The sequence below is a fragment of the Rhinatrema bivittatum genome, chromosome 1 (genome assembly GCF_901001135.1).
Source record: "Rhinatrema bivittatum chromosome 1, aRhiBiv1.1, whole genome shotgun sequence".
In the NCBI taxonomy this organism is placed as follows: Eukaryota; Metazoa; Chordata; class Amphibia; order Gymnophiona; family Rhinatrematidae; genus Rhinatrema; species Rhinatrema bivittatum.
In genome coordinates, this window is record NC_042615.1 from 302179419 (window position 1) to 302197866 (window position 18448).

General features: G+C 44.2%; 1 protein-coding gene across 2 annotated transcripts in view; it reads left to right on the forward strand.

The window, feature by feature from the left end:
* The first annotated feature begins 211 nt into the window (after positions 1-211).
* The window catches only part of CXXC4 (CXXC finger protein 4), a 123368-nt gene continuing 105131 nt past the window's right edge, over positions 212-18448 (forward strand). Inside the window, exons 1-2 of one of the 2 annotated variants that reach the window (XM_029596980.1) lie at positions 212-626; positions 2910-4170. In XM_029596980.1, the coding sequence (XP_029452840.1) occupies positions 2956-4170 (1215 nt within the window). In that variant the 5' untranslated portion in view covers positions 212-626; positions 2910-2955. Of the gene's footprint in view, positions 627-2909; positions 7592-18448 lie in introns of those variants that run through there. The other variant, XM_029596975.1, reaches the window with a different exon arrangement.

Genomic DNA, 18448 nt, shown 5'->3' on the forward strand with positions numbered 1-18448 from the left:
GAGCAGAGGGAGGGCAGGCCGAGCGCTGCACGCGTGTGCCTCTCATTCCCGGTGTAATTTGCAGCCAATCATCAGTAGGTGTCCACATCCCTGCATCCTCCTCACCTCGGCGCCAATCACCCCCCCCCCCTTCTCCTTCCAACCCCCCTCCCCTCCCCCATGCCTCCCAGCTACGCACACACACACACACAAACAGAGAGAGAGAGAGAGACTCCCCGGCTGCCTCCCTCCCTCCCGCACACACACAGCGGCTGGAGACGGACCGAGAGCAGCACGCAGGGAGGGAAAGAGACCACCGAGTATAGCAGGGGGCACTCTGCCGACTCATCTCTTTCCTCCTCCCCCCTCCTCCCTCACCCCCCGTTCCTCCTTCTCCACCACCTCCTGCCAGAAGCTCAACATTTTTTTCCAAATAAAGAAAAAAAAAATTGCAAGGTTTTTTGTTTTTTTTTTTGTTTATTCCCTATCGCGTATTTATGATTTTTTTTTCAGTTTCTTTCCAAGTATTAAAGTTGTAAATTGCGGCCTGCCAAGACATCTGGATTTTTTTCTTTGTGTAGGGCGATATCCAAGTAATTAAAGGCAGACTGGTAGCGTCTGCAAATTCTTTCCTTTGAAAAAGGCTGGTAAGTGATTTTGTTGTTGTTGTTTCCTTCGTTTCTCTGGGCAGTTTTAAGTTCATTTTCCGCTTTAAAAGTGGATGCATGCTAGCTTTGAGTAATGCAAAGCGCTGCCGTATTAATTTATTAATTAAACTGCACCCGCCCCTCCCCCTGAATGTTAAATATGACCTTTGATCTCCATGTCTCCGGTAGACCAGAGCAGACATGCAATATTGAACGATGTACAGTCACTATTGCTTTAAGCAAGAACTAAATGTGGATATGCCTATTTTTCATTCCTACTTCACTTGTTTACCTGTCAAGGACCTTTGCTGTATTTCAGGTGCTATGGTTTTCGTGCTTCAAAAATGTTTAAATGACAATGACCTAAATAAAGGGTAACATTTCATCCTGTTTATATTGCTAATAAATATGAGGAAAACGGCAGCAAGTAAAAGGTCTTTTTTTTTTTTTTGGAGGAAAATGACATTTCATGGCTCTTACACAGAACATGAACTACCGGTAGTTGTTCCCTTCAGAACATGAATACAAGCAGATTCCTCTATAACAGATGTGCTGATTTCCAATACTTTAGCGAAGCTAAGGTGTTTTTTTTTTTGTTTTTTTAATTAGGCCATATGGTTATGCAGTTAATCACATCTGTGGGACCTGGACATTTTTATGTAGCGTGTATGCCTTCGTATTTCTTTCTCCAAAGGATACATTAGCCAGGTCCTTTTCGGGGCAGCCTTTGTACTGCCATCAGACCTCTGAGATAAACAAGCTCAGCTTTCCCTGATGGGAAATGTAAAGGTGTTTCCAGACTGGAAGATAGGGGGCTTTTTGGCAAAAGGTCTCGCTCATTTCCCTAAATCCAGATTTCAGGGGGGGGGGGGAGAGAGAGAGATTTCTGTTCCTTTAGCAGGCTAATCCAACGAAATTTACATAAATCCTGCTTTTTAGTATGTGGCATGATCAGTAGAGAATAGTCTTGTAGCTGTAGGTTGGGTTTTACACGGTTCATTAATCTAATTACGAGCCTAATTACGGTAATTGATAACCATTTCTAACTTTCGATATTAAGAGTTTGAAACTGTGCTTAGTTCCATTTGGCTTCTTTCAACTAAACATTCATGGTCAAGTTTTAATGGTAAAAAAAAAAAAAAATATATATATATATATATATATATATATATATATATATAAAATACATCGAGTACTGAAAAAAAAAAGATTTTAAATTGAAAAAGCAGTTCCTGCAATATTTTCTTCAAAGTGGCATAAAACATTCTTTAATATTAAGCTAATATTATGGCATTACTGATAAAGGCTGCAAAATATCCCTCACGTTAGTGACTTAAGATCTAATAACAGCCTGAGATTTTTTTTTTCTTACATCAAACGTCAAATGGATCAGTCTTAGTTGATGAAGCTACATAACCCCTTGTTGTTTTGGTAATCCGTGTGTATCGCAGCGGCTCCTGTAGGAGGTGCCTTTTTTTTTTTGCACTTCAGGTACAGCCGAGATCGCCTTTAGAGGGAGTGGGGGGAGGAATGGAAAACCTCTACAGCTGCTCGCTCTCAGATAACAAGAAAAAAAAAATATGAAAAATATACCTCTTCCCTCAAAGCTTTATTCCCTCAGATTTATTTTCTCACAAGGCGCTCCCCTCCCTACCAACATCATTCATGTTGCTAGTCCAATTGAGACCTGTCCTTGGCACAATGAATTAAGTCCCTAACAGAGCCAGCTGTGCTGGGATTCGCACTAATGACCGCCAGCCACAGAAGGACACTATGGCAGCTGGTAGCGCCTTTTTTTTTATCAGCCTCCTTAGTTCCGATTGTATGTGGGGTAGGCTCTTAGCTCTCGGCTGTATTGTTTGCTTACAGTTTATACTCTAATGCGATGTGGACTCTCTCAGTACTCCGTCTGCTAATTTCCTGTTCATTTTGTCTTTGCAAGATTCTTTTTTTTTTTTTTGGTACGTGTGTTTTCCATTTTGGAGCGTTTCCATGCTGCCAGCACTCGCTGATGCATTTCATAATGTTAAATGCCCCCCTCGGTATAGGTATTATAACCCTCTCCAGATCTCATTTTCATCTGTTTAGCACCGCAATTCCCCTCGTCCCTTGGCATGTCAGTACCCCTTCCCACCTGCAGGTATTCTGCACAGCTTTAATATAATGCTGTTGGGGAGGGGGTTGTATTCTTGATGTATGGAGATAGTAAACACGTCAGGGAATACTTATAAGATGCTTTGGATTTTCCATGCTCCCCTCTGGAATGACTTTTCTTTATTTTAGCCCTGACAGTTGACGTTTTGTGCCAGAATGCAAAAGTCGACGCTGAATGAACTACTGCCCTCAACCGAAGTGGAGTAAACCTGCCCACCCACCCACCCCCCCCCGACAAAGAAGCCCGGTTCTCCCCGTCCTTCACACCAAGGCTTACAGAAGCGGTAACCCTTACACAGAAACGTTGGCGACTAAGGCATCTGGACTGTGGCCCCTTCCCTGCCTCCCCATCATGAACACTAACGTGTGCGTGGAGGCCGGCCAGGCCCCCGAGGCCGCGGTGCTCGCCAAGGACGGCCTGGCGGAGGGGGCCCTGGGCAGCCTGATGGATTACAACTCGGAGATGGAGCGCTACCGTTCCTTCGCCGCCTTCTACAAGACGAACGGCGCCTTCCCGCAGGCGGCCAAGATCGCCCGGATCACCACCCCCATCTTCCCCAGCGCCCGCATCGGCGTCTCCCCCTGGAACTGCGACAACGCCGCCATGCTGTGGGGGGCGGCGGCGGCGGCGGCCGGCAGCACGGCGGCCGCCACCAGCGGCGGCAGCAACAGCGCGGGAGGAAGCAGCAGCAGCAGGAAAGCGGCGGCGGCCGCCTCCTCCTCCATGCACCACCACCACCATCATCACCACCACCACCAGCAGCAGCCACAGGCGGGGCGGGCGGGACACCGCAACGACTCCTCGCGGCTCTCCAAGCAGCAGCAACAGCAGCAGCCGCCGCCGCAGCAGCAGATCCCGCCCCCGCCCGACCCCCTGCCCCTGGCCAACGGCAGCTTCCTGCCGGGGCTTTCGCCCGAGCACTGCCGGCCGCTGGCCGCCACCGCCGGCGAGTGCATGAACAAGCTCAAGTCCGAGGCGGAGCTGCTGAACCTGCCCGAGCGCGTCGGCACCTTCTCGGCGCTGCCCGCCCTGGGCGGCATCTCCCTGCCGCCCGGGGTCATCGTCATGACCGCCCTGCACTCGCCGGCCGCGGCCGCCGCCGTCACGGACAGCGCCTTCCAGCTCGCCAGCCTGGCCGAGTGCCCGCCGGGGGCCGGAGGTGGTGGGGGCGGGGGCGGCTGCCCCTCGCCGGCGGGCGGGGGTGGCGGCAGCGGCGGCGGCGGGAACCCGGCCAAGAAGAAGCGGAAACGCTGCGGGGTGTGCGTGCCCTGCAAGAGGCTCATCAACTGCGGCGTCTGCAGCAGCTGCAGGAACCGCAAAACGGGACACCAGATCTGCAAGTTTAGGAAGTGCGAGGAGCTCAAGAAAAAACCGGGCACTTCGCTAGAGGTCAGAGGCGATGAGTATTTCCTTCCCCGCCTGCCCCCGCCCCTGCTGGACCCCCCTCCCCAGCCCTTGCGCTGCTTCCTGGCCGGCGTGGGGGTGCCCGCTGCTCCCTTCCCCGAGGCCTCGTTCAGCTTATGAGAGGGGGGGAAGGGGAGGAGCAGCGCAAGAACCCCGCCCCTGTTGGGGGAGGCGAGGCCTCCATTCCTTCGCCCCTCGGGGGTGGGGGAGGGGACGCGTGGAGCCGGGCTTAGAATCCCCAGAATGGCTTCATTCATTCATTCATTATCTCACACTTTCTTCTTAACCTCCTCCCCCTCCCCCTCCCATTGATGGCTCGGAACCTTTCCCGTGTTCTGGATTTTGCTGTTTGTTTGTTTTCACAGCTCTGCACTTGACACAAACAGAGGGGGTTGGGTCTGGTAAATTTTGCATTTAGCAATTTCCTGGAACATGAAAGGGTTGTTTTTTCTTTTGATTATTTATGAATAAAATGGCAATGGAGATGTAGAATTTGAAGCTGAAGTATTGTATTTAGGTGTTAGTGAGAGGATTTTTTTTTAAGGTCAATATATTTTGTCATATGCCTGTTTTTATTTGCTGTACTTTCTGTTCACTTGTGGCTTTCTGGGCTTAGGACCAAGCCTTTGCTGGACTGCTTACCTATTTTTATGGTCAGCAGCTTAGAACAAAATCATACCTCAACGATTCTCAATGACTCCAGTAGTGGTTTGGTTCAAAGCAGACACTTAATGAATGAAGGGAATGACTCTTTGGCATAAGCTAAGGAAAACTGTTTTCCCATGAATGTTGCCTTTCACAAATTTAACTATTTTTGTTTTAATCTTATTCAGTTTGACTGGGAAACTGACACAAGTGTGACCAAGGTTACCTAGGATGTACCTGCATAGAAATTTATTTTTTTAACATATTGTTAGGGTGGACCATGAACTGACTGTCTTGAAAGAATTGTATAGACAAGTTTTCATAGCCATAGTAGGAGAAACAGATGTTTTGGAAATACATACTAGTGGTATTATCAAAAAGAGAAGCAGAAGTGCTTTACTGAACCAGTAAAACATAGCTTAACTGCATTGTTATACTGATAAAGCACAACTTTGTAGCTCAGTGCTCACATGATAGAGAGAATTTAAATTAGTTTTCAAGGTACATCTATATAGTATCATTAGTTTCATAGTGCTCGCATGAGCCTCAAGTCTGCTAAATTCCCAAGCTACATATTTAGCTCATGAAACTTTTTTCTTTCCCAGTTTTGTGGCAGGAGGAGGGGAGATGTTCAGCTATCTCTTCTGGAGATCTACTCCTTTGCACAAACGTTTATTTATCTCCACATTTCACAAATCAGAGGCATGGTTACAATCTCTCTGATCCAAAGAGCTTTGGTCAAAGTTTACTAAGTTAATATCATAGTAAATGATGGCAAAAAAAAAAGACCAAATTGGTCCATTCAATGTGCCCAGATGAAATTCTTCCCCTTGAGGTAGATAAGCATATAAATTCCATATGCAGCCCAGTATCAACAGCACCTCCCACTCCCATCTTGTGTTTTACCTTACATATCAACTCTTTTTCCATCATTACCCTCCATATCTGCCAAGCATAGCCAGAATCTGTTAAAACCATTGTCTAAAAACATCTGATGTAGTAACTGTGGGGCTCTAGTGTTTAGACAGCCGATCTGGATGCTTAGAATTTGCACCATCTCTCTTTGCAGCTCTCTGCAATGCAAAAGCAGTTGAGTTAGCTTAAGGGGGAGATGGCTAAAACTAAGAGTTACTTCCTCCATGTACATCATCTGGAAAATCTACCTCCGTTCCCAAAAAGGATCCGAAGATGCAGAAATACATGGTTTACAATTAGTTCTGGCAGGATAAGACCTGTGATGCAGAGAAACACTATCATCACCACCACCATGATATCTATAAAAAAATCACTTGACATTTTGCAAAGAGATGTCAGGTGACTTATTTAGTGACACACAGTCTTCAGGTTTTGCAAAATTTCAGAGCTATATAAAATGGGCCAAATATCCTGGAAATGTGTTTTTCTTACCATGAGGAAAAGATATTCAAGTCCTCTCTGTTTCAGTGAGATTTCTGTGCATAAATTTATTCACCTCTGACTTTTGCAAAATAGATGCCACAAGGAGTGGGAGAATAAGGAAATGAAATCAAGCTCTCCAGGTTCACAGTGCTATGCTTATGAACTTCACACTGCACTATCTGCCCTCATTTTTCCTTGTGATGTCACATCTTTGCTTTTATCTGAATATTTAGTGAGGGATTTCTGTTTTCATCATCTAATTTTTTAATTACAGGAGAGGGAGGAAAATGTACAAATTTCTAAGTTTTTATTTTAAGAATTGGTGATTTACTTGTGTTTCCCTGTATTCACAAACTCAAAATCTGACAGATGCCAGTGTTTGTTCAGTATTAATGGTACATAGTCATTGTTAAATTATTTCAGTTCTTTGATAAGTAAAACTCCTTGCAATAACCTAGAGAATGTAATTTTGGGGTTCTAGGCCGTATGCTTCACTTTCTGGGGGGGTTTTCACAGTTTTTCAATTTGATGGTATTTTACGGTCTGAAAAGTAAAAATGGAAACTCTAAATTGTAGCAGGATGATGATGTTACAAAAGTAGTCACAATACACATACAGCTCTGATAAACGTTAGGAAGAACTTTCTAAATGGAATGGTGACTTAAGCTCTGGGAAGGAGTAGGGAGGTGACGTAGCCCAGTTTATGGAGAGAGACGTTTGGCCAGTCCTGGGAGGTGGAATGGGGGTTTAACTGCAACCCCCGGTGCATTGTGATAGATGTAATCCTGTGCTTTCCTAGGCAGTGTGCACTGCAAGTAGTACAGTCCACCAGAAGAGTGATTTCAAACAGCCAGGACTGGCCAAAACTCTTCAATCAAATGTGGATTTATATCAAACAGTTCCCCCCCTTCCCCTGAAAGTTTTCTAGGGAGTTGTGGAAACTCCATCCTAAGAATGGATTCAACATGCCTCTGTTTTGGATGGTACAGGAATAGTGGATCCTGCTTGCAGGAAGCAGCTGACTTCTGGTCCCTTCCAGCCCTCCATTTTTAGAATTCTAACTAGTGTTAAAAGGTGTGTTACTAATTAGTACTTGTATTATTTACAGTATTGTTGGTTATGTGACCTGAGTGAGTGAGCGATGGGGAGGCACTAGGTGAGAGTCAGGGTGCCCTCAGCTAGCAGCAAAGTACCAGACTGTTCACACACCTGCTTGCAGCAATCTCCTCCAAAGCCAGCAAACGTATGGAAAGGAATGAGACTGAACGTTACAGACCAGACGTGGGTGGATCGGAGACTGGTAGATGTGCAGTTTATGTTTAGCATTTAAATAAATTGTTTTATTGGTATTAATAAAGCTGTTGAGCTGTAGGAACGTTTGTCTTTTTTTTTTTTTTTTTTTTAAACCCTCCAAAATCAATATTTTGTTGACATGGTGATTTGTCATGTCGAGCCCTGTAAAATATTGTATTGTTTTCCACTTGTGGACGTGAGCTCCATGTCCTTAAAAATCTGGATCACCAGCCTGTCCTTTGAATTTCCTTAGCTGCTTGTCTTCTATGACTAGCCAGTAACCAACATTGTACGACTCCTCCTATCTATCTTTTCCATTGGCAGAATACAGCTGCTAACTTTTTTATTATTTTTTTTAACCAGAGGATATTCACATATGTCTGCTCACTATTCACAAGCGCCATTTTCAGACTCTTGGCTACATAGTTGAACTGGAAGCTAGTTTAGCTTAGGCCCTTGGTGGGTGAAAGGGCCAAAAGTATATATTATACGGTACTTTGGAGTCTGTTCAGTAACATGCCTTGTAATATGATCATGCCTTTCAGTGCATGCTTTACTTTCTTTTATTATTAATAATTTTTATTTTTTTTTTTGCTGTAACTTAGTGACTGGCTGCTGGTACAGCAATAACTTAGCAGCTTTCTTTGCCTGATTTCTTCCTTAAACTGGACTCAGACTGCCAGTGTGTGGCAGTCTGAGTGGGCTTTCGTTTCCATTTCATTCTCCAGCTGAAAACGTCCTCAGGTGTGGATCACATGTAGGTTCCAAACATCAAGCTACCTAAGGTACTTTCTCTTTGAAAATCCTCTAGCACTTACCTGGATACAAAAAAGTACCAGCGTACTTTGCTTCTAGGAGGCCTTACTGAACAATGCCCCTGTGAGGGAATTCAGAACAGCTGGCAGATTTATATATGCAGTTTTTATGTCTCATCTGTGATCTCCCCCCAGGGGGATCACACATCCCACTTCAACAAGGGTTTTCTCCTATTCAGTGTCCGGGAGAAAAACTCTTGCCCTATGGATGCCTGTGAAAATTTCACCTACCTTCCTGGTGCAGATCACACAATTTTCAAGCACTTTGCACACTTCCTTGTTTACTGTTTGTGTGATGCTCTAGGGTGCTACAATTGCTTCTTTTTAATAGCTCTGTTACGTTGTTCCCCCTACCCATGCCATCTCCTCAAACGCCCATTTTTTTAAAGATACTAAGTATAGCCACCTAGTGAATCTAGATAGCTCTTTTTAGCCACTCGAGGGGGTGGGGGCAGCATTTTTCACAGCCCCTGATCTAGCCAGCTAACGCTGTCGTTAGCCAATTATATCCCTTTGAAAATCACCCCAAAATGATTACTGTCAAATCATACCATACCACATGCAAGAGCAAAACAGATCCTTTAGAATTATTCATGCATTGTATTATAAAAAGTGAGAAGTCTGGGAAGGAGACTAGTGCAGCAGACAACCATAAAAAAAAGCAACTTTTTCTGTGTTCTGAATTTCTGCCGATAGCTACTGCAGGAAATCCTAGTGGTCCGATGTAAATAAGACCAGGCTGAGGTCCGTGTGCTTTATTCCATCATCCACCTACCGAGCCAAGAAAGGGTTAAGCAAAAAGTGTAGAGGGGGCGCAGCCACCAGCATCTCTTGTCACACCTACTAGCACTAGTGCACACACAATATTCGGACTGCGATGCTGGTGATATCAAACGGATGTTCCCACCTTCAAGCACCCTTTGCAAAACTTGAGGGAGGCCGGCCGCGTTTGAAGCCTGGTTCACACCTTTGCAGCCCCTTGTCCCGAGTTTGTTAGCCCTCATGCACTTTTAAACAAAGGCAGCAAGATCCTTGGCTCCTGAAGCATGTGATTATATCCTTAAAAACCTGTCAGCTATGCCATTTAAAGCATTAACTTATACAGTGGTTTAGCCGCAGTGTCCTATTAAAAAAAAAAAACAATGGTTGGCAAGGCATATGTGACTTTCCATGCCTGTCTGTCTGTCTGCCTGCCTCTTACCATCATGCCCTTCCTCCCCATCCTGGCGTTTGACACCATCCAGGGAAATATGCAGTTCTCCACACTTATCAGCTGCAGTCAAAATGTGCGGCCTGTCGTTACGGGCACCTTGTTTGCCTGAATGGAAAGGCAATCCAAAATTTCACTTTCTCGTTTAAATCATAAATAAATAAATATAAGTGAACCGGAAAGCATGACTTTAGTGAAAGGTTGAAGCCCCATTTTGCAGCCTCCTTCGCACAAAGCCAGCTGGAGCAGGCCTGAGGGACTGACTAGGAGTAGTAGCAGCGGCTGCAGGCGGGTGAGACAGGCTGTTCTGCTGAATTGGATCTTTCAGTTGGGCTTTCCTTTGGACGACTTTTAGACAAGTCACCAGGCAGTGATGCAGTTGCGGATACGGAAAGGCTTCTTGCAAAGCTTCTCTCTCCTCTGTGGTGTTACTCTGCCCATGATTTATAGAGAAATCTATGCATGTACTTAAGAGCCATGAATATGGTTAAATGATGCAAAACAGCCATGAAAAGTCATAAACTATGTCTTGGCAGGATGAAGGGGAAAAAAATAATACAGACAGACAGCTGATTTGATCCCAGCATAATTGATGTGTGACTGCGCCTGTCAACTGTTGTCATACTGTGTATTCACACACACACCCTCGCTTTCTGTGTGTTTTGTTTCACCGTGCACTGCAAGGTAGAGCAAATAAGCTGTGGATTCTTTTATTTCTGCTCCAAACTGAAAATCTTTTCTTTTCTTTTTTTTTTAATTAACCTTCCTAAAATAAAGGAAAGAACCATGTGCATGCGGAACATTGGTTTTTTTTTATCAACCTGGGGATTTTATAATTTCAGCAGTGATTTAATTATAATCTGAACGGGTTAATCTGGGTGACACATTTGCATATGGCTACTAGCCCTAGTTTTCTCTTAAGAAGTCTAGTAGATTTTGCTAGCCAGTCTAGACACACATTTAGGAACATGAGGCAACATGGTATGAGATAAAAGCTATTGAATATCATAAAAATTTCTCATCTGGTTTTTTTTTTTTTAATCTTTTCCATCCCATTGTTGTGCACTCACAGGTTCATCTAAATTGTGGAAGTAGTGAGGACCAAAGGGACTAATTTTCAGGGACCAGTATCATTAACGGGCTCCAGAAGATGAGGACAAGGTGCTGCATAGTTAGTCTGATGGAAAGAAGACAGTCTTTGGCCTTCAGCTTTCTCCAGCCTCCTTTCAGAAAGAGGCAAGGGCCAAAGGAAAATCTTATTCCTAAAGTGGTGAAATGACTCCTGAATGCAGTGGGGGCTGAGCCGAGATTTCACTCCTGCCAGCACAATGCCACCAGATCCGCTGCTGGCCGTGGGGGTTGCACCTCCTCAACTTAACACGCCAAGGAAATGGAGGGGAGAAATCTACATTGAGTATTTTCAGGCCCCTTTTTGACCAAGATCCAAATGCAGTGTGTGCGGTTGTGAACCGAGGATGGTCCCTTCTTGGCCTTGTGGCTGAGACGGAGAGCCTGTACCACATAGGGGGTTAATGCCCCTCTCACCCAGTCCCGCTGGGGACATGGTGTTACAACTATTGCCAAAGCAGGAGGAATCAGCCACCTGTTTGGTTTTTTTTAATTAGAAATTTACATCAAGTACTGTCCATGTTGGCTCAGATCCAATATAGAGTCTTGAGTCCTGAGCTGAGGACAGTCCTGTTTTGACTGAGATCGGGAAACTATACCAAGGGGTGGGGGGTGTAACACCCTAACACCTGACTCTGGTCCCAGGGCAAATGAAAGGGATCAAATCTCCTAATTAAGAAAAAAAATCATATAGGTAGTTCAAAATAGATGTACCCATTGCTTGACTCTGCTACTTTGTCTTTTAATCTTACTCCTTTATTCAGTGATGTGCTGATAGGGGGCTCCCAGGAAGCCCTCCTTAAATTAGTTTATCAAACTTACCAGGTGGGGGGGACCTTGCACATCTCTACCTACCTTTTCTTCCTTTGTTTTGACAAAAAGATATTTTATTTCGTAGTACAGTCCTACGTTTGTTGTTGTTGTTTTGTTGTTTACTAATTGAACAAAATGTGTGCATCTTTAATTCTTTTTGAAGATCTCTTTTCCCTGAGATCGGTCTTTTCAGTTCTCTGCCTATTTTCTGTGTATCTGTGCACCGGGATTTCCGACAGGGAGGGCTACAGCAGTGCTCCAGTGCATCACGCTGAGTGCAGGAAGAAAGCAGGAGGAGCTTTTGCACAACTTTAATAAGTTAGAAGAAGGGTGTGCACAGATGGTATCGGCATTCTTTCTCCAGCAGGTTTGGCTGGATGGGAATCCCCTTGTCCAGTCTGGCCTCCTCCGTGTGTGTGGCCAAGTTACAGCAGACTGCACAGCTCTGGCTGCCATTCTTGGCTGTTCCCTATCACAGTACAGTCAATGCGTGCGGCCGCCCAGCTTATTGGCACAGAGAATTGTCACCTTCATGGAGCTCTCTAGTGCCTGTTTGTCCTTGTCTCGCTTTTATTTAATTTTAAGTGGAAAGTCAGAAGGAAGGGCTCAGCTTACACGCGGTCTTTTGCGGCCTATACTTGTAGATAGCAAATATCTCTAGATATTTGGGTTTGGATGACCAGCGACGGGCATAAAAGGGAATAATTAGGGTGGCTGAGAAATGATTTGGCATGGCTCAAAAAATAAAAAATAGGATTTTGGAGTGTGGAGAAAGCAGCCCCTCTCTGGATGCTGCATTAGCACCCACAAGGGTTTATTCACCCACACCACACCATTTTTATTTGACTCCTGGAGCCCTCAGTCTCAAATGTAATTACTCCTGCCCATCTCCGGAAAGTTCTTTGCCATAGTCACATAGCTCCCTTTCAAGTTCATGGCAGTGATTTTCTCATAGATTTCCTTCCAGGGCAAAATCAGCAAATCTAGTTAAAATAATCTGTGTTCTTTTACTCTACTGCGTGCCTTGAGAGGGGAAATGTGACAAAACCTGCTTTCTGTCTAAAACCCACTGGCTGCACTTTTTTTAATATAGCAAAGGTGACTTGTAAAGAGTCAGCAGTTTGTGGCAGTTTGTGCCTTTTAAAAAGCCCTTGCGCCAGACTACATCTGACACAACCCACTTAATGCTCTCAATTGCCCATCTGTGCTCCCATCAGTTCCAGTCTGACCTCATCTTCAGCTCCTGAGCCTCGTGCAAACACTAGCACCAGGCACACTGTACACTGCCATACCCACGGGCGCCCATACTCTCCACGAAATGACACCACACAATCTTTGTGTAACAAAGAGGACATTTACTGAAATCTTCAAACCTGTTTAGGTTCTTTCCTTTTGGTCCCCCTTCTCCCCCCATCTTTGGGGGATCTGGGTCCCAGGTGGGAACAGGGGAGTCTCCCCTTGTGTGTCGTGGGGGGGCTCTCCTTCGTGCCCTGCCTTGCTCTGTTGTGAGATGCAAGAGGATAAGGGGTGATTAGACTCTTCCCAGGGCAGGATGTTATTTGCCATCTGTGGTGCCAATGTCTAGCTTCAAAGGAAGAAGAGCTCGCATTCTGCTGGGAACGTAGATAGCACACTAGGAAGAGGTGTTTTGTTTTTTTGTATTTTTTTTTTTGTCTGATTACGGAACACGTTAGCTTTCTATAGCATCAATTCATCATGCTTTCCACTTGCCTAAGGCATAGGAATTTATTTTTGGAGATTAGGTTTTCTCTGGGTTTTCATGCTGCCTTTTTAAATGAGGGCCAAGCACTGACTGAAGCATGGGCAGCTGGCTTTTTTTTTTGGCCTCTGGCTCTTAGATTGGACTAACGTCACACCTTCAGCATGCTCTGGGTGCCTCCTCTATACTATTGCAGATGTTGCTGATATCCACAGAGCCACTCTGCGTGGCTGAAAAGGGCGGATGAACCTCACACATGGCATCACAAAGCTGATAATGTATTAGCGCTGTGGAACAGGGACGAGCCTACAAGTTCATGTTGAGGGGCTTTGTTCAACTTTTCCCTGCCTTTCAGCAGATTTTTTTTTTCAGACTTAGAATATGATTACATTTATTTATAACTCTTTGCAGGGAATGTTTCTGAGTCCCGAGCAGAGGTGAATCAAGTCCTATGTCTAGTTGTTTTTTTTTTTTTTTTAATCCTCCATTCTGTTTTGCGCTGGCTGAAATGTTCTATGCTGTAAAAAGAGCCACACTTAGTGCTGTGGAGTGCTTCATGTGCTTATTTACATTGTCCTAGTGTAGTGAAGACTGAGAGTCATAACACACAAGTTGAAGACGCAGTCAAAGTAATACTTTCAGACTCTCAAGCCTTGCGCACAGAAAGAACACATTGTTCCCATCCTGCTCGCTTGTCTAGTCTACCATCATCTTTTTCTGTGTATCTTTTTCTAAATTTATCTCGGCAGCATTTTAATAATGGCGACACTGGCTTGGATGAGATTGCTCCACGTAATTGGAGGCTGCATGCTTTGGGGCTGCACCAAGCCGAAATGGCCTTGAAAAATTGAGTTTGTAAACCCATAGACTGGGGATTTTTCCCTTGGGCAGGGTTTATGGGCCCACAGTCTCAGGTCGCAATAAGAACTGTGAAATCCAGGGGGGAAAAAATGATTGGGCATGGTGTTGAAAAAGTTACTTTGGGATGGCTTTACCATGCAGGGCACAGATGAGCAATCTAAATGGCCAGTTGTAGGGTATACGAGGTTCGCCCCAGGCAAAGCAATGTGTGCGAAGAGTGTGCTTTAGAAATAGCATTATTTAAAGCAGCAGTGACATGACAATTGATTTCCATTTGACTTTTATCACCATTTCTACGAATCAGAAAGGGTATTTTAACCCAGGCCAGAATTTCTTTTTTGTGTTTCGAGAGTGAGCCTGCTCTTAAAAGCCATGCTTTTTGTGCTGAGAAATCCATAAGGGCTGACCGTGATCTGCCAGTGCTCCCAAAGTGGCAGAGGAGGTGCCTTCTGTGCAGAGGGCGCCGCGTGCCTTTTAAGGAGGCAGTTTGAAGGGAGGAAGAAGGAGCTGCTCACTGATTACACTGCATTTTTGGAGGGAACTCCCCCCCTCCTTCTCTCCATTCGCTCGTGAGATGGGATCTTCTAATCCCCACTACCGTACCTAGAGGCACATGGGAGGAAAATCTAGCCTTGGAAGGAGGTGACAGCAGCATTCACTGCTATTAGCAAACTATAACCGCACCCCTACATCCCTTGGTCTGATGCTTTGGGTGGGTGAAAATAATCTTTTATTAAAAAAAAAAAAAAAAAAATTAAAATCGGAGGCAGGTGAAAAATAACCATACCAGAGTTACCGTCTAAGTGCAGCGCAATGAGAAAGAAATGAGTAGATGTATTTTCCTTTCACTGATCGGCTGCTACTGCTTCTTTTAATTATCATCGAACCAAGGCGGGGAAATGCATGGGATATCTTTTTGTGACCACAGCACAGTAAAATTAGTATTCGCTCTCTGGTCCCCCCACCCGTAGTGTCAATGAATGAAATCTTGAATTATTTGCTATGAACAAAGTGTGGTCAAGGAAGGTCGCCAGTAAAATAATTTTCACTGCAGCAATGAACAGTCAAAAAAATTCACAGCTGCACTGAGGAGCGGTAACAGCATAGAAGAACACTGAGGTCGATATTCGTCTGCCGCTGAATATACCCAGAGACGGGCGCATATCTTTATCCGGATAACTTTAGGACAGCTGTTTTTTTTCTGGCCAGACTTACGTGCATAGCTTAAGTTGGACGTGATCAGTGTTTGCATGTGCCAACTAATATTTAGCCCCCCTTCCAGGATGCTTCCAGTGCCATCTCTTTTACAGGCCAATACAATAACTGTGCGGGAAAAACGGGCGCTCAATAATGAGTGCCCGCTTTCCTAAGGCGCGGCAAGCCACCTCTCCCGGGCGTGCAATGCAGTAGGCAATTGAGCCGCAGCGTTAGAAACGAGGCGCGTGGGGAAACTGTGCGTCCCTAGTGCCTCCTCTGCATCGGGCGACCAGGGGAAGTGGCTGTGCACAGGTTAGGAAAATGGACACTCGTAAAATTGTGCGTCCGTTTTCCTAACCTGACCGCCGGCAAGACATTTTTAATTTTTTTTTTTCATGTTGCTGCTTTCTGTGGTTCCTCCGACTTAGTATCGCCATGATATTAATTCAGAGGAACCACGGAAAAGCAATATTTGTGCTCACAAAATGGATCCGCTGGCCGGGGTGGGTACGAAATATTCAAATCTTTACTTTGGCTGGCTAACTTTCAAATGTTAGTCAAATAGAATATCAGCCTCAGTTGTTTTCAAATTGGTTCAGTTCTTTCTTTGCAAATAGCCACAGTCATCTGAGTATTTTGTATACAAGAATATTTTGGCTTGATCGCTTGATTGTTTTAATTTAAGAGAGAGTTAATTATGCTTATTATGGTGCAGTGCATTGCCCATGTGTAAAGTCTGACAGGGTCACTAACTGGCTCTTGAATACCTCAAAGGCAGGCTCTCCAGTTAATAGAAAGCAAGTATTAGTTCCTCATTGTATGCACCAACATTTCAGACACAGGTGACTGAAACTTTGTTGTGTAGAATGTGGCATGAATAAATGCATTTATTTTTTTTTTATTAACAAATGGCATGCCTACCTTTTGAGATTTTCAGAACATCTGCACCCGTTGAAGTTCAGTAACATATATGTAACAGCTGCCAAAATAAATCTGTGGTTCCTGTGAGCTGGTTTAGATTCATTTTGGATGTAATTTTCAAAGGAGTTACATGTACAAATGTAACATACTATCATAGCAATTTAAAAAAGCTACCCACACACGTAAAATGCACTTACATGTGAATATCTTATGGACAATTCAATGGCATATATTGTAGCAATTTTCAAAAGCCCACTTACAGGGGTAATGTGCATTTAAAAGTGTAAAACCCAATTTTAAGCGTGTAAATGCTTTTAAAATCAGGCCCTCTGTTTTCAAAGCAGGATAATGCAGTGCTAGTTTGAATGCAAGGGCTTGCATTTCTTAATCTGTTCCCCCTTGCCCTCCTTCCTCCCTCAAAAAATTAGCTGCTTCAAATGTGCATTTGTGCAAGCAGAGTAAAAGGAGGTCTTGATCAGCTGTTCTAGGAAAGAAATGGAGCCAGTTGGTGACCACAAATATAGATTTTTCTTCCTGCCTGGGGATAAAGTTTCAATATTTTAGACTACAGGAAGTAAATAATGTGTCAGTACTCGGTGTGGCAGTGAGAAGATTGGGCTGTGGGGGAGCCAACTCATACTATGGCTTCCTGCGCAGGCAGGGACAATGAATAATATGCAGGTGACATATGACTGAGCTTGGGGGAAGGACCTCGACCAACTGAATTACTTCCATTTGGTGGATTTATGAAAGGGCACTGGCCACCAGGGAGATTTTGGTTTTCTCTCCATCTTCCCCTGACTGGAGAAGTTACATATTGCTCAGGATTGAGTAGAAGGATCCTGGAAACTAAAAGACAAAAACAATGGCAGCCCAATGGACAGGGTGAGCAACAGCTCAGTGAGGACAAAGGGGAGCCCACTCGCTGCTGTCAGCAGAGACAGACAAGAAAAGTAGAATTTCTCTGCCAGGGCCTCCGAAATGACATTCTGGACCATGCTTACCATCATCATCATCATCGCCATTTGTTTATTTCTGTTTTACCTTACCCTTTTCTAATGCCCAAGATGGATTACAGCAATTAAAAACCTATACAGTAGTAAAGTATATCGCTGAAGAAAAAATCAGAGCAAACAAAATACGTAACACAAATAGCAAATGATTATAATAAAGCACTAATAAACATAATAAAATATAGAAAGCATGTAGACATTCTAAAAAAAAAAACAATAAAAGTCTCCTATAAATAAGATACTGGGTAACTAAATTTAACATGATCCTATATCATATCGTAGGCAAGGCACCGCACCAATAACAACTCAGTCAAACAAATGCCAATGTAAAAGAGCCAAGCTTTGGCAGCTTTCCTAAAGGGCAAGAGAGAGTTGTGTAAACATGGACCTTTAGGAATCTAGTTCCGAAGTATGGGGTTTATTGCTGAGTAGGCCTTCTGTCTCTTTGTAATCAAACTGAAGGCCTTGAGAGAGGGGTTCTCTAACAGGAGCTCCTCAAAGGGACGAAGACAGCGTATCGGAGTTGTTATGGGCAGGCTGCTCTCTGAGATAGTTGTGCAGACGTATACAAATTAGTTCCAGCAATTTAAACATCCACAGAAAGCCAGGGCGGAAGGCTCTTTAGTACTGGGTTGATCCATTGGAACTGAGGAGTATTTGCAAAAACCAAGCTGCTGAATTTTGCAATAACTGCAATTTAGGCACATTTTTTTTTAATTTTTTTGCACACCCTATGTAGAGAGAGTTACAATAATCTATTCTGGAGAAAATGTAAGCATAGATTTCAAATGCAGCATTACCTGAAAAGGAGCACAGACATTTCAACTAATGTAGCTTGAAGAAAACAGGTTTAGCTACAACCTGAACCTTGGAATTCATAGCTAGTCTGGAATCTAAAAGTACCCCTAAAGCCTGAGAGCAAAACACAAGAGGCAGCGACTCCTGCAGGAAAAAAGAGGTTGGCACAGTCTGAGGCACCCTTTCTGCCACCGCCTGGCACATCTTTGTACTGGCATAAAACAAATTTGGACCAAAAACATATCATTAGCCAGTGCGTTAGAGCAAAGAAATTAAAAAAAAACAAAACGGGATTGAGGTACAAAATGGTTACCACAAAAATAAAAGCAAATATGCGTGTGCGTTAGGTCTCATTATAATAATGCAATGGCTGCACAACATGAAACAGACTGAAGATGTCCTACAGTATTATAACTATATAAGAAAAAAAGATCAGAATCAAATTAAAAAT